This window comes from Vombatus ursinus, unplaced genomic scaffold (genome assembly GCF_900497805.2).
Source record: "Vombatus ursinus unplaced genomic scaffold, bare-nosed wombat genome assembly UNPS02005236.1, whole genome shotgun sequence".
Lineage (NCBI taxonomy): Eukaryota > Metazoa > Chordata > Mammalia > Diprotodontia > Vombatidae > Vombatus > Vombatus ursinus.
Genome location: NW_020945014.1, coordinates 5174871 through 5188916, shown reverse-complemented (window position 1 = coordinate 5188916; position 14046 = coordinate 5174871). Strand labels below are relative to the sequence as shown.

General features: G+C 36.3%; 1 protein-coding gene across 2 annotated transcripts in view; it reads right to left on the bottom strand.

The window, feature by feature from the left end:
- Positions 1-14046, bottom strand: part of AGO2 (argonaute RISC catalytic component 2) — a 150402-nt gene that overhangs the window by 33460 nt on the left and 102896 nt on the right. For both annotated transcript variants that reach the window (XM_027845329.1, XM_027845320.1), the window contains exons 5-11: positions 10498-10634; positions 9217-9351; positions 7791-7878; positions 5658-5805; positions 4373-4492; positions 4081-4203; positions 3049-3182 (exon numbers count right to left, since the gene is read on the bottom strand). In XM_027845329.1, the coding sequence (XP_027701130.1) occupies positions 3049-3182; positions 4081-4203; positions 4373-4492; positions 5658-5805; positions 7791-7878; positions 9217-9351; positions 10498-10634 (885 nt within the window). The remainder of the gene's footprint in view (positions 1-3048; positions 3183-4080; positions 4204-4372; positions 4493-5657; positions 5806-7790; positions 7879-9216; positions 9352-10497; positions 10635-14046) is intronic.

The following is a 14046-nucleotide window of genomic DNA, read 5'->3' as shown; positions in this document are numbered from 1 at the left end:
GAGGTGAAAACTCCATCCTTCAATGCAATTGGCAATGTTCTGCAGCTTTTAGTCAAAGAGGAGATGACTAGGTGCATTGAGAGGTTAAGTGACGTACCAATGGTCAAGGATCTAGTCCAAGTCAGAGAGAAGAACTAAATTTGGGTTTTTCTGACTGCAAGTCCAACACTGATATTTACTGCTCCATGCATGCTATTTCTCACTTTGCACGTAGTACTCACTTAATCAACATATGTTGAATTACTTCATTTTCAAAAGGCTCAACTCACTGGGGTACAAGGAAGGTCAACGAAAATTATGTTTTGCTTATAATAACAATAATAATAGCTAACACATCCATATATACACACACATATAACACTTTAAGTTTTGCAGTGTTTTTAATATATATTATCACATTTAATTCTCACAAGAATCCCACGATTCTTGTGAGCTGTTATTGCTACTTTAAATGAGTTTTTATTGATGTATTTTGTGTTTTACATCATCATAGTTTTCCCCAGCATCCCTCTCATGTGGAACAAAGCATACCTGAAAGAACAATAAGCCATTTAGAAAAATAAATTCCATATGAATCTGAAGTATTGTTACCACTACTGCAAGATTCTCAAACTTTGTCTTCATAGTTTTCCAGCAACCTTGATTTTTGGAAATAATTTGGGCAAGTTTGACATGAGCACCACAGAAATCAACTATAGATATCTGTATGAATTGCATGCATCACTCCAAATACATAATTGGAGATACGGCTGTATGTGGGAAAAAGCCAATTTTCATCTTTGGGAAGAAAAACAAGAACTTAAAACCCAGATCTTCCCTTATAGGTATTCCACCTTAGTCACTCCAATATATTAAAGGTCCTGTTATTCAAGGATTATTGTTAATCTGAAATTCCCTCTGTATGATTCTGTTCCATTAGGGGATGGGAGAATAGAATTCAGAGCAATAAAAACAAGATGACGGTATCAAAGATGAGCTTTAGGAAACAGTCCAGAATGGGCACCTTAGCAATGCTAGAGATTTCAACACACTTAACTGTCATTTTCCATGAACTCCAGCTAAACATAAGACCTTTTTTTCCTTTCTAAATGGTTGTTAATTTGAATTTCTATCTCTACTTTCAATCTTTCAAATTTCAGTTTTGATTTAAGATACTAAATTTATTCACCCAGCTACAAAATTCAGAAGCCATTTGAGATTTATAATTCTAAAGCTGCCTTTTAAAAATCAAATTACTCTAAGGAATACTTTCTAATGATCATTATTTTTCAAAAACCATCTCCAAATGCTTTACATTTCTAATCAGTTATGCTTAAAGGAACAATGAATTAATATCAGTATCGAATACATATGAACCAAATGGCATAGCCTCTAAAGTCACAATGGTAAAGTTAAATGAATTAAAAAAAATACTTTAGTAGTAATATATTTGCATTAGAAGATTTGTTCCACAATATTCTTCTACAATATTCTTCTCTCAGAACTGGACAAATCTAACAAATATTAAACAAAAGGAAATATATACGACTGAACTTTTGGAGAATTTAGAATTAAAGATTTATGTTTTCTGAATAGGAAGATTAAAGAATATACATTTTTCAGGATCAAATGATACCTTTACAAAAACAAAGCATGTGTTAGGGCACAATGAAATTCAGAAAAAATGAAACATTCAACACATCCTTTAAAGAGCATAATGAGGGGCAGCTAGGTGGCGCAGTGGATAGAGCACCAGCCCTGGATTTAGGGGGACCTGAGTTCAAATCTGACCTCAGACAAATAACACTTACTAGCTGTGTGACCCTGGCCGGCAAGTCACTTAACCCCACTGCCTAGCCTAAAAAAAAAAATAAAAATAAAAAAAGAGCATAATGAATTTGAATTACATAGGGTACAAATAAGAAATACAGACTCAAATTATTTAATTACATACTGAATGATAGGGATGTGAGTGTGTTAAAGAAAAAAAAATCATAGAAACAATAAACATGAGTTAGAATAACAATAAGAACATACCAGAATTTCCGAGATACAGTTAAAGCAGCCCTCAGAGGAATTCTCTCTGAAAATATTGCTGATCAGATGTAGTTTTTGGAATACTTGTCAGACTTTTGAATATTGGCATTCTACCAAGGTTATAGGTCAGGATTTCAGTTTTCCTTCAAAATTTGTTCTGCTCAGCTAAAAATCATTTGAGACAACAAAACTCAACCTCTATCAGATCCTTTTGAAACTTTGATTATCACAGTCACTAGTCAGTAGATGGGAAAAAAGCTAGTTTGGGTTGATAAAGTGCCTTATGAAAAAATAATTACTATAGTTCTCAAAATATGCCATTATGAGCACCCAATTTAATTGTATACAGCTAAAAGAGTAAAATAAGACACTGGCTATTATCTCCCACACAGAGGTGGGAGCTTTTGCTGTGGGAGAGCTAGATTATCTGGACAGGGTTCCAGTGATGGTTTCTCTGTAGGTGGTTTTGTCAGAACAGGGTGGGGTCACAAGAAGCCTTGCCCAGTTGGTAAGGGGATAATGGGTAGTGTGAAATCAGACCAGATTTTGGTGAAATGGAAAATTCTGGCTAGTGGCAGGAGAGTGTCTTTCTCTGCTGCTTCTATCTTCCTTGCTTTTTCTTTAGTTTCTATCAATACTTTCTTCTTTCATTCTCTGCTTAAGGAATAAAATTGTTTTTCCCCCCTTCTTAATTATTTATAACTTATTTTCCATTTACTCTTCAGGTTGCTTAAAGAAAAAGCCCATTCCAAACCGAAATGTTAACTATATGAAATTGGTGACTTCAGTGAAAATTGCTCCTTACTTAAATGGCCCACACATGCTTTATACTCCCCTCTGTGATAACAACCCTTGAAAGAAAGGCTTCCCTCCCTGTCTACACAAAGTGGTTTAGTGTGCTTCTTTGACCCACCTCTGACCACCCTTGATAAAGATCAAGAAACACACAGAGAAAATTAACCAAGTTATCCTTGCTGCCCTCAAGCCTGAATAATGAGGGATCATCATTTTAGTTCTGTCTAGGGGACTTACTTAAGATGGACTTCAGTACACTGCCGTTGAGGTGCAAAGCAAGCAATCGCCCAGACCTTGATTTCAATTCCAGTGTGGAACTGCTTATTCCTCATATCCCAAACCCCCTGGACAGGTGTAGCAATTGCTTTATTCTGCAAAGGAAAAGGTGGGAGGAAGTTTGTAAAAGAGAAAGAAAAAGGACCCCATGAATGCTTTTCTTAGTTACATGGTTTTATAAAGCTTTGTAAAATTTTTAAGTGTTAAAATGGTATCCAATGTGAGGTTAAACTATTAGAGCAAGAGAACACAACTGTTCCTAAACCTTATATTTAAGCATAATGAAACAGAAATCTCATCATTTATACTTTGTTAAGGACTTTCATAGGCATCACCTCATAGTTCCTTATAACAACACTGTGAGGATAGGAGTTATTATTCTTCTATCTGGGGAAACTGAGGCTTAGATGTATCTGTGGCCACACAGCTTTTAAGGACTGGTGGAAGGATATGAACCCATCTTTTGGAGTGACAGAAATGAATTACTGGAGGAATAAAAGTGAAAGGTAACATCAAACTTAATTATTATGCACATATCCAATGTGGAGCAAGATAGTTCATGCTTCCAAAGAATAATTCTACCTGGGAAGGGGACAAATTAGACTATAAATGATACTTTATAATTTTGTATTTTGGAGAAGAGGATCAAAATTATCCTGATTCCCTACAGAGCTTTCTTTCTTTCCCACAAAAGCCTTTTCTGAAATTTAACATTTACATGGCAAGGAAAATTCCCTTCTTTTTTTGGTGATGTTTCATATAGACAATTTCAATTTTCAACTTCATGGATTGGCTCAAAAATTGTAAGGGTTACATTAACTATGAGAAAAGATGGTAGTCATCATTGATGGTGGTCAGTTTCATTTCTTTGCCAGGAGAGACAGAATTGTATTAGAGGTCAAACTATGCTATCATAACCTCCAAGAGCCCTGGAGCGTGTACTTAAAATACCAATGAGACCAGATGATGCACAAGTTATGTCCTGTCACATACCCTGCCTCCATAGAGGATTGATGGTGGCTGCAAGACCCGGCCAGTGACATCTGTCATTTCATCTTTAACCATTATGCCAAACTCACGAACATAAGGGTCTGTATTGAAACTAGCACTTCGCATCTTAAAAAAAAAAAGAAAAACAAAAGGTCAGACACAGGCTTAAATTTCTTCTTGAAAGCACGTCCACGCATAACTGTACAAAGGATTTCGTTGCAGTAGACGCTGAATAACTAGACAGAGTTGATGGGGCTCTGGTCTGGGCCCATGTAGCAAGCAAATAGTCACTCACCAATTTGCTGATCTCTTCTTGCCGATCAGGTGCTGATCTTGCAGTTGCCCGAATCATAGTAGAGGTTTGATTGTCAGTCAGTTTCTTTATACATCTCTGTCCTGCCACTATGTTGCATACCTATGAAGGTTAAAAAAAGAAACAAACCAGTAGTATTCAGTCTATTTTTGGAGCTTATGGGAAATAAAAATTCAAGCAATCTCAATGTAAGGAAGAATATAACAATCAGTATTTCCCCAAAAATTAAATGGGCTGCTTTGTAAGTTAGCAAATTTCCTCTCTCAGAAGAGCTTCAAGCAAGGGCTGGATGATCACCTATCAGGAATATGTCAGAGGGATTTCACACTTGAGATTCATACCTGAAATGGAGGGGATGAATTTACCTAATTCTAGGAATTGGATGGGATTACTCACTCCTAGATTACTTCTACTCCTCTAAAACTCTGAGTCTGTTTGTCCATCTTTAAAATGAGAGAGTTGGTATAGGTCTAGGGGTTCTTAACCTGGTATCTGTGAACCTAGATGTAATTATCGTATTTCAATAGAACTGGGTTTTCATTGTAGTCCTCTGTATTTCATGAATTTTGGTAGTCCAATGTATTTTATGCATTTTAGAACATAATTCTGAGAAGGGGAACAGTGTCAAGGTGGTCCATGACACCTTCCAGCATTGAGATTAAACTAATTACAGTCAATAAATACTGAGAGGTGCACAAATAAGAAACCACAGGTTAGTCCTTAAGAGGCTTAAATTATAACAATTTTCCTAGTGCATTTTAAAAACGAGTTGATCTATAAAACTTTAAATCACATTTTTCTGGAATATACAGACTGCTTATAGCAATTCACATAAGATTCTTTCATGTCATCTCTGTTGGGTTTGTAGTCTAACTCCTTCATGCTGAAATCTCTCTACTTGTCTAGATCCTTTCTTGGTACCTAGTACAATACTGAGCACAATGAAGCTCAATAAAGAGTTGCTGTCTCAACAAATATTTGTATCCTTTCTCTGGACCATCATCTCCAAAGGCCCAAGGTTATTGAACTCTTAGGCACCTGGAACTCCTGCCCAATCCTAAAAAAAAAAAAGAACGAAACACACAAAACAATTAAAAAACCCTCTATTTTTCATTTGCAGTATTTACTGTGTCTTAGTCCAAGGATTCAGATATAATACAAAGTCCAGTCATGGTTAACACAAAAAACTGAAAGATCTGTAATTTTTGGTAGTCACCGTAGATCCTAGACAGACAAATACATACAAAGAAATTTGGAAATTACTTGCCTCAAGGGGAAGGTATGTATGCTTTTGCTCCTGTCCAACTTGTAAACATGGAAGGTGAGGATAACGTAGAACCAACTTATGTCTGTCTTTAAAATACTGTGCCACCGTACATTCAACAGTCTGGCCACTCTCTTGCTGAAGTGGGAATCTAAGGAATTAAGATGTTCATGTTGTAAGCTTACTCATGATTCCCTGGATGAATTAAAACTGGTTTGCAGGAAAATATTTTTTAAACAGTCAAGGCATAAATGCAATAAAAGCTTATTAAGGGTCTCCTATGTTCTAGGCACTGATAAGTTCCTTTCTTTTTTTAAAGTAGGGATGGGGAGAGTAGGGCAGGAAAGTGTTAGGGAAGTCACAAATGGAGATAAAACATTTTAAGCAAAATATTCTAGAATGAGGCCTTGGAATTATACTGACAGAATTCAGGTCTTATGAGCTAGGGAAACTACACATATACAGAGAAAAGCAGGGCAAATGGAACTACATAAGGAAGCCACACTGGAAACTTCATTAATTTTTTCCAGTAGGAAATACTTCGTAGTCTTGTAAATCATTTATTGGGCAAATATTTTCATACAGGACCTCTAGCTCCAGCAACTAGAAATAATTAAAATAACTAAAATGGTTCCTGTGAAAGAAGATCTGACGTGATTAGGGAAAAAAAATAATAAAAACCATCACTTCAACATGTGTATGAATTTATGACAGCAGGCAACCATATTTGAAGTGCAATATTTCTCAGGATGCACCACTTTTCAGCCAGAGGAAAGAATGCCTCCTAACACAGAAAGGGTATAACACTGCTATGGTATGGTACTTTGTTTAGGAGTTTGAATGAAAAGAGCCGAGAAGGAGGGTGGTTTATAATGTGGTTGCAACAAAGTTGTGTTGCTTGAAGTTACTTCTTAGTAGAATAGTTATTATTGCCAAGTAAAGATTACTTTTGCTCTTATTTTAACAATTCACACACTTCACTCAGACTACCAGGAATTTCTTAGCATCTGACTCTTAGAAAGAAAGGGACAGGGTAAAGAGGATACAAGGCTTACAGCATCCTCTTGTAGAAACAGTACACAATACAGTGCATAATGCAAAGAATATTGGCTCTGAAATGAGAGGTTGTAGTTCAGTCATTTTCAGTTGTGTCTAACTCTTCGTGAGCCCATTTGGGTTTTCCTTCGCAAAGATATTGAAGAGGTTTGCCATTTCTTTCTCCAGCTCATTTTACAGATGAAGAAACTGAGGCAAACAGGGTAAAGTGATTTGCCCATAGTCACACAGCTTGTAAATGCCTGAGTTCAGATTTGAACTCCAAAAGATGAGTCTTCCTGACTCCAGGATAAGATTTATTCTGCTTAGCACAGAAGCTAACTAGGAATGACAGGTGAAAATTACAGGGACGTAAATTCCAGTTTAATATAAGGAAGAAATTCTTAATCAGAGCTTTTCAACAATGACCTGGGCTGTTTCAAAATGAAGGCAAGCTCTCCCCAATATCAGAGGTGCTTAATCAGAAGGAAAATAAATCCTGTTATGAATACTGTGGAGTGGATGTAATTCTGCTTTGGCCAATGGTTAGAAAAGGTCATTTCCATGATGCAATAATAGTTATAGGCAAAATTCACAACATAAACATACACACACACAACTCAATATAGTAGAACATTATAATAAGGACTTAACTATGGAGGGTAAAAGCTTGATTTATTACCTAACAGTGTTTGGCACTAGTAATAACTGTTTCTTTTCATTTTGCCAGTGAAGAAAATTTCACAAACTTATAAAATTCACAAATGGGAAAATGGAGATAAATGTGTGTATATTCTCTGTATACATATATATATATATATATATATTATACACACATCTACTATTTTTTGTGAATTTTACAAGGTTTAGGAAATTTTCTTTACATGTATGTGATATACACATACACACACTTGGTATCCTGCTTATTAATGTAACATTGATTTATTGTGCAAAACTTGGAATCTATGATGAATATAGGCATAATCAAAGTATGCTATAAATAAAAAAATGGAATTTTTATCTCAGAAGCCGTTATAAACCCATGCAATAGTAATCTCCATTGATTTTAAGATCTGTATAGGTAAAAGGAAGAAGTCTCACGTTTGGTGACTTGCTGGTCGTCTGGTGACATTACACACACGGTACTTTCTCTTCATCTGCCCACAGTGTGTTATCTCTACCTTTAGACCTAATAAAACAAAAATTCCATACTTCTAAGACTCTTCAAAACTCTTCACAGTCTATAACGCAAATTCATATATCTTTCTATGATCCCATTTTGATGGTCCCTCCACTGACAGAGATAACAATCATTCTCCTTTATAACTGAGGAGACTGTTTAAGAGTTACTGTGGTAGAAAAATTCAACACACCAAGGACATTGTGATGACCAGCTATCTCATTTTACAGATGAGGAAACTAAGGCAAACAGGATTAAGTGACTTGCCCAGGGTCATATGACTAGTAGGTATCTGAGGCATGATTTGAACTCAGGAAAACAAATCTTCCTGACTCCAGGCCTAGTACTCTATCCACTGTGCCACCTAGCGGCCGTTGGTGGCATATCACCATGCCTCTACTCAAAAACTTTCCAGCATGATAGGAACCTGTTAAAGACTGTGCCCTAGAGACACAAACCCCTCAAAAACCTATGGTCACTTTCATACAAAAAAGGAAATTGGAACAGAAATTCAGTTGTGATGACTTCAGAAATAAACATTTCTTCAGGGGATGAGTTGCATTCTCACTATGAAAAATAGAGCAAACCCTCAATGATGGGCTGAAATTGGGTAATGTCAATTTACCGTCCAGTCCCAACACACTATATACTAGAATTTATTTTAAATTTCTCTCTCAGTCCTCTTTGCCCAACAGATGATCACTTAAATATAAAAACCAAAAGAAAGAACTATTGCAAAAGAAATGGAAGGGGGAAGGGAGGCGAGGAGTTTACCTACATGATCTGATCTATAATTACAATATTGATGTCTTACATTCTTTATCTTGTAGATATAAAAAACAAACTGCTAAAAATCACAAGAATGCTGCTACAAACCTAAAAAGGTTGTATGGAAGGAACTTGGTTCTGAAAGGAAAACTTACAACCTATTAACTCAAATAGGAACATGTTTTCCCCCGCAAATGACTGGTTTGTAGGTCATTGTCAAGTAAGTTGAAAAGTCCTCTATCCCCCATTTCCCTTCCCATAAAGACTTGATTATTCAGTAAGTGACTGAGTATATAGCTCTTATACCCTGTGAAATGCATTTCATTTAATCTTCAGTGGAAGGTAATTAATTCCTACTGCCACCCCCAAATCCCTATAAAAACACATAAATGAATAATAGCTCACAAAAAGTGGTGATAAGCAGAGCCTGTCAAGTTTGGCAGAATTAGAACATTTTAACCTCAACAGAATGGAAAGCATGCCTAACATTCTAATTCAGCAGAATAAGTCCAAAATCCCAGCAAAAGATAAAAGTGCCATTTCCCAGGAGCATTGTACTTTCCATATGTGAACCCTTACCTTTGATTTCTTTGGTAAACTTTACCCTTTGGGAATCTGTCAGAGGTTTCTGTTGCTCTTCAATACTTTTGAAATCCAAAACTTCACAAACAAACTCAATTACTGGCTGTGCCTTGTAAAAGGCTGTTGCTGAAACTATATAGAAAGAAAGAAATGTGAAAGACATGGCCTAGGTTACAGTGTTAACCGGGTACTTATAAAAATGTAATTTCCCCCCCCCCCCCAATTTGATGTTGTTTTCCTACACCATAAAAACCTTTAATTTACTGAAGGTAATAGTTGTGCCATTATCTAAAAATAGAGTGGGTTGGTCAAGACCAAGGTTCTTAACATTTTTTGTGTCATAAACTCCTTTGATATTCTGGTGAATCCTAAGGACCCCTTGTCATAATAAAACTTTTTTTAAAAAAAAAATAATAGAAGGAAATGTTAAATTTCAGTTAGAGGTTAGTGAAAATTAAAATGTAATATTTTTTCCTATTTAAACTCACAGACCCCCTGAAATCTATGGGGTCTATGGATAGCAGAATTCCTGGTCTAGAAGATCTCCAAAGTCCCCATAGGCTCTTTAACATTTTGTAATAATGCTATGTCTCTATATTTAGAGTATTTTTTTTAATGTGTGTCACATAAGCAAAACACATAATGTGGAAAGGGGAGGTTATTTATGTCTTAACTCTCATACTAGATAGTAATAAGCTCCTTATACTCTAGGGCAGGAATCTTTTAGTGATCTTTGTACTCTCACAATGCAATGCATGTATTAGGCATTATAGAAATATTTGTTCAATTGAGTCATGATTAAGAGAACCAGCTGATGAATCACAAATAATATTGCCTTTAATATACTATGGAGATCAAACCAAACTATAACCTTGACCTCATTTATCATAATAATAATAATAATAAAAATAAAAATATAGCATTCATATAGTACTTTAAGGTTTCCAACTTGATTCTTCATAACAACCTTGAAAGGTAGGTGCTATCATTATCCTCATTTTATAGATGAGGAATCTGGGGCAGAGAGAGGTTAATTGACTTGCCCAGGGTCAAAAGCTAGTGAAAATCTGAACTCAAGTATTCAGTCCAAGTCCAGTGCTGTTATGCATTGCTCCACTTATCTTGACATACAATTTAAGCCTAGAAGGGAACTTGGATCACAGAACCAGGAGTAGAAGTGGCCCAGTTCTAGCAATGATGTTCTTTCCACCCACAATGCCATACACTCTTAGCTCTTTAGGAATAAACACTTTATGAGAACAGAAAAGAAATTCTTACCATCAATGTTCAACATCATTTTCCAAAGTGAAGGTCGGACTGATTGATGGAACCCAAACCAAACTTCCCTTCCCCCACCAAGAGGATTTGAGCATCCCTCAGATGCAGTAAAAAATGATCGGCCCACAGGTGTGTACCTGGAATTAAGAAATCAGTCACTGTTTCATTCAAATTACTTTTCAAGTGAGATGACAGCGTCAACTTTAGAACATATAGGAAAAGTAAAATTACTATTGGTCAACGAGCACCTTCTAGGAAGCCAGCCTATGGGGTATTATTAATCTTACATCTTAAACTTTGATAAGACATGATATGATCCCTCACCTCAACATAGTTCTTATGTTGAATGAAAAGATAACACAGTACAATTGCTGTTTTCTTTTAAAATACCAGGAATAAGAACCAGGCTAGTCTTTTGCACCCCAAGTTGTGTCTTACCAAGGTTAAGTAATAGAATCAAAATAACCTGCAAGGATGACAAAAGACAAATGGCATGAAAGGACAGACTCAGAACCAGGAGAATGAGATTCAAAGGCATGATGTTCAGGGGCAGCTAGGTGGTGCAGTGGATAGAGCTCCAGTCTTGGGAGTCAGTAGAACCTGAGTACAAATCCAGCCTCAGACACTTGATACTTATAAGCTGTGTGACCTTGGGCAAGTCACTTAACCCCGATTGCCTCACACATACACACACAAAAAATTTTTTTAAAGCATGATATTTAGATAAGTAGTCATCTGGCCAAAGAAGAATCTTAACTTCATCTCTCCAACTCCTAGCTGACAATGTCTACTTAACCAATCAGTTTTGTTGGAATACAAAGTTATGAATAGGAACATGGATACTCGGCATCATGAAGATCCCAAGAAATTTGTTTAAATCTTCAAGTGTTGGGTTGACACAACAAACTATATCAGTATTCATCTCAATGGAATTGACATTGGCCTAAGTATTTACCAATGACCAAGAAACAGTGAATCTAGGCTAGGAAATGGGGAGACTATCTCTTGTGGTTACACTTAACTGGAAAGGTAGGGTCATGAGGAAGTAGAGAAGTAGATAAAAATGGTAGTAGGGTTAACACATTCCTCAAGAAGTCATATGAAATTACTTCTGCCTGTATGGATGCTATAGCATAAAATTCTTATGATCTCCAAGTAGGAAGAGCCCCAAGAAGTTAACAATCATAATCCCTCTTTGATACAGGAATTCAATATTGGTCATAAGTAGCCTCTCCTTGAAGTCCTCCAAGAAGTAGTAGCTCCTGTCACTTCTGGAAAGCTTTAATTGGCCTTTGTTTATTGAGCTAAAATTAGTCTCTCTGAAACTACCACCCCTTCAATCTAAATCTGTACTCTAGAATTAAGCAGATCAAGCCTAATCCTTCTTGCACATGGCAATCCTCTCCTGCACCCAAAGTCCATGCACACATCTGCATTTGGGTATTTTCTTGTATTATTATCTAGCTGCTTCATAAGCAGAATCACAGAATCAGAGTCATAAGTAACCTCAGATGGAATACACTTCAAGGATTCCCTGAGAAAGCAGAATCTAATAATTAACAGTACATATTTGCAAAGCACTTCATATGTTATCTCCTTTGAGTGTCACAACAATCCTATGAGGTAAGCCCTATTATTATTTCTACTATAAAGAAGAGGAACCTGGGGCTGAGAATCAGTGACTTACCCAGGGTCATATAGCTAGTAAGTGAGAACTCAAAGTTCTGCAACTTTATCCACTAAGGCACACAAGGACTTATTTTTGTTGTTATTTTGTTTTTTTCCCTATAGGCAGAATGTATAAATTCCTAGAGAGTAGGACTCTCATCACAGGATGGGCACAGAGTAGTCACTTAGTAAATATCTATTCACTTGTCAAAAATATTGTAGAGGGGATTCTAGGCAGGGTGTGCTAGTAAATGTTTAACAACCAGATCTCCAAAAAAAAAAAAGTATCTGCAATATACTTTTAAGTTTAATCTGCATTATTAATATTCTCCCATCACTTTCAAGTCCAGAAATCAATAAAACAATAAAGCCCTGATTTTCAGCCATTTGTCAATTTCTAAATTGTAAATGTTAATACTTCAGACTTAACAATTGTCTTTTGTGAGCCAGTTTGAACTAGCTCCACCATATCCCTATCTAGATCACTGAATGATTAGAACTCTAATAGTGGAAAATTCTTGAGATAAGAGATCAATCCATACCTGAGGATGGATCCCCTCTTCAACCTCTTTCTGTTTAGAGACCTCCCGTCATTGGGGAACTCATTGAGGAGCCTATTCTACCTTAAAATACCTGTACTGTATGTAGAAGTCTCTAATACCTAGATCTCATACTATTAAGCATCTCTGGTAGTATAGTAGAAGAAACTAGAGAAGGAGAAAAGGGGAAGGATGAGTTAAAGGAAATGATCCAAATCCAATTAAGGAAGAAAAGAAATAAGATTTATAGATAGAAAGGATCTTAGTCCTTTATTTAGTCCATTGCCCTTATTTGACTGTTGAGGAAAATAAGGTCCTAAGGTGTTATGTATTTTATCCAACATCACAAAAGATATTACATATCAAAGCTGGGAACCAGGCCAAGAATTTCTGACTCCAAATTCAATCTTTTTGCTACTTTGCCACTCTGCTGACCTCAGAGAAAACAGATAGCCCAAATGAATAAGGGTAGGCCATGCACATGTAGTTCCAGGTTTTTATTATCCACTGGAGAGCCAGTATAGCATATTGCATAGAGTGGCTAGATTCTGAATCAGGAATTGGGTTCGAATTCTACCTGTGATACTCTGTGAACAAGGGTGAGTCCTTTAACCTCTGTGTCTTCATCAGTAAAATGGGGTTATTACCTGTAGTGCCTACCCTAGAATACAGTGAATTGCAAATGAAATCATGGAAATTTGAGAGTGTTTTAAAGTGCAATGAAGTCCCAATGAGTGGATCACATGTATTAGAATTCATATTAATGGAAATATGCCATGTGAATTTGAATAAGGTGATCAATTCCTAGAACTCATTATTTGTACTAATCAGGACCTGGTTGTGTTTGAACATAAGATTTTCATATTACCATTTTTTGGGTTGAAAAGTTTGATGTAAAGCATCTTGCATTTTAAGATTATGCCAGGCCTTCATGACAGTATCAGTCCCAATCATAACTTATTACACTGCCTGGTGACAGTCACTTTCATATGAAAAATTTTCAGGGCATAATAAAAGCTCACAGCTTTTGATATCAGCTTTGAATGTGTGTCTTAGATGTATCACACTTGTCAGAATCATGGTTACCCTTCCTGAAGCAAGACACCAAGACCATCTGCCAACAATCTATTAAACCAAAAGAAGAACAGAATACAGAGGCAGAAATTAGAAAAATCACCATCCCTGTATACATGTAGAAGTGTGAGGTTGTTTATTGCCTTGAGCCATATCCAGTGCTGTCTGTTGTCAATTACTTACTCGCATTTCAATACTGGCTCTGTGTGTGTGTGTGTGTGTGTGTGTGTGTGTGTGTGTGTGTGTGTGTGTGTGTGTGTGTGTGTGT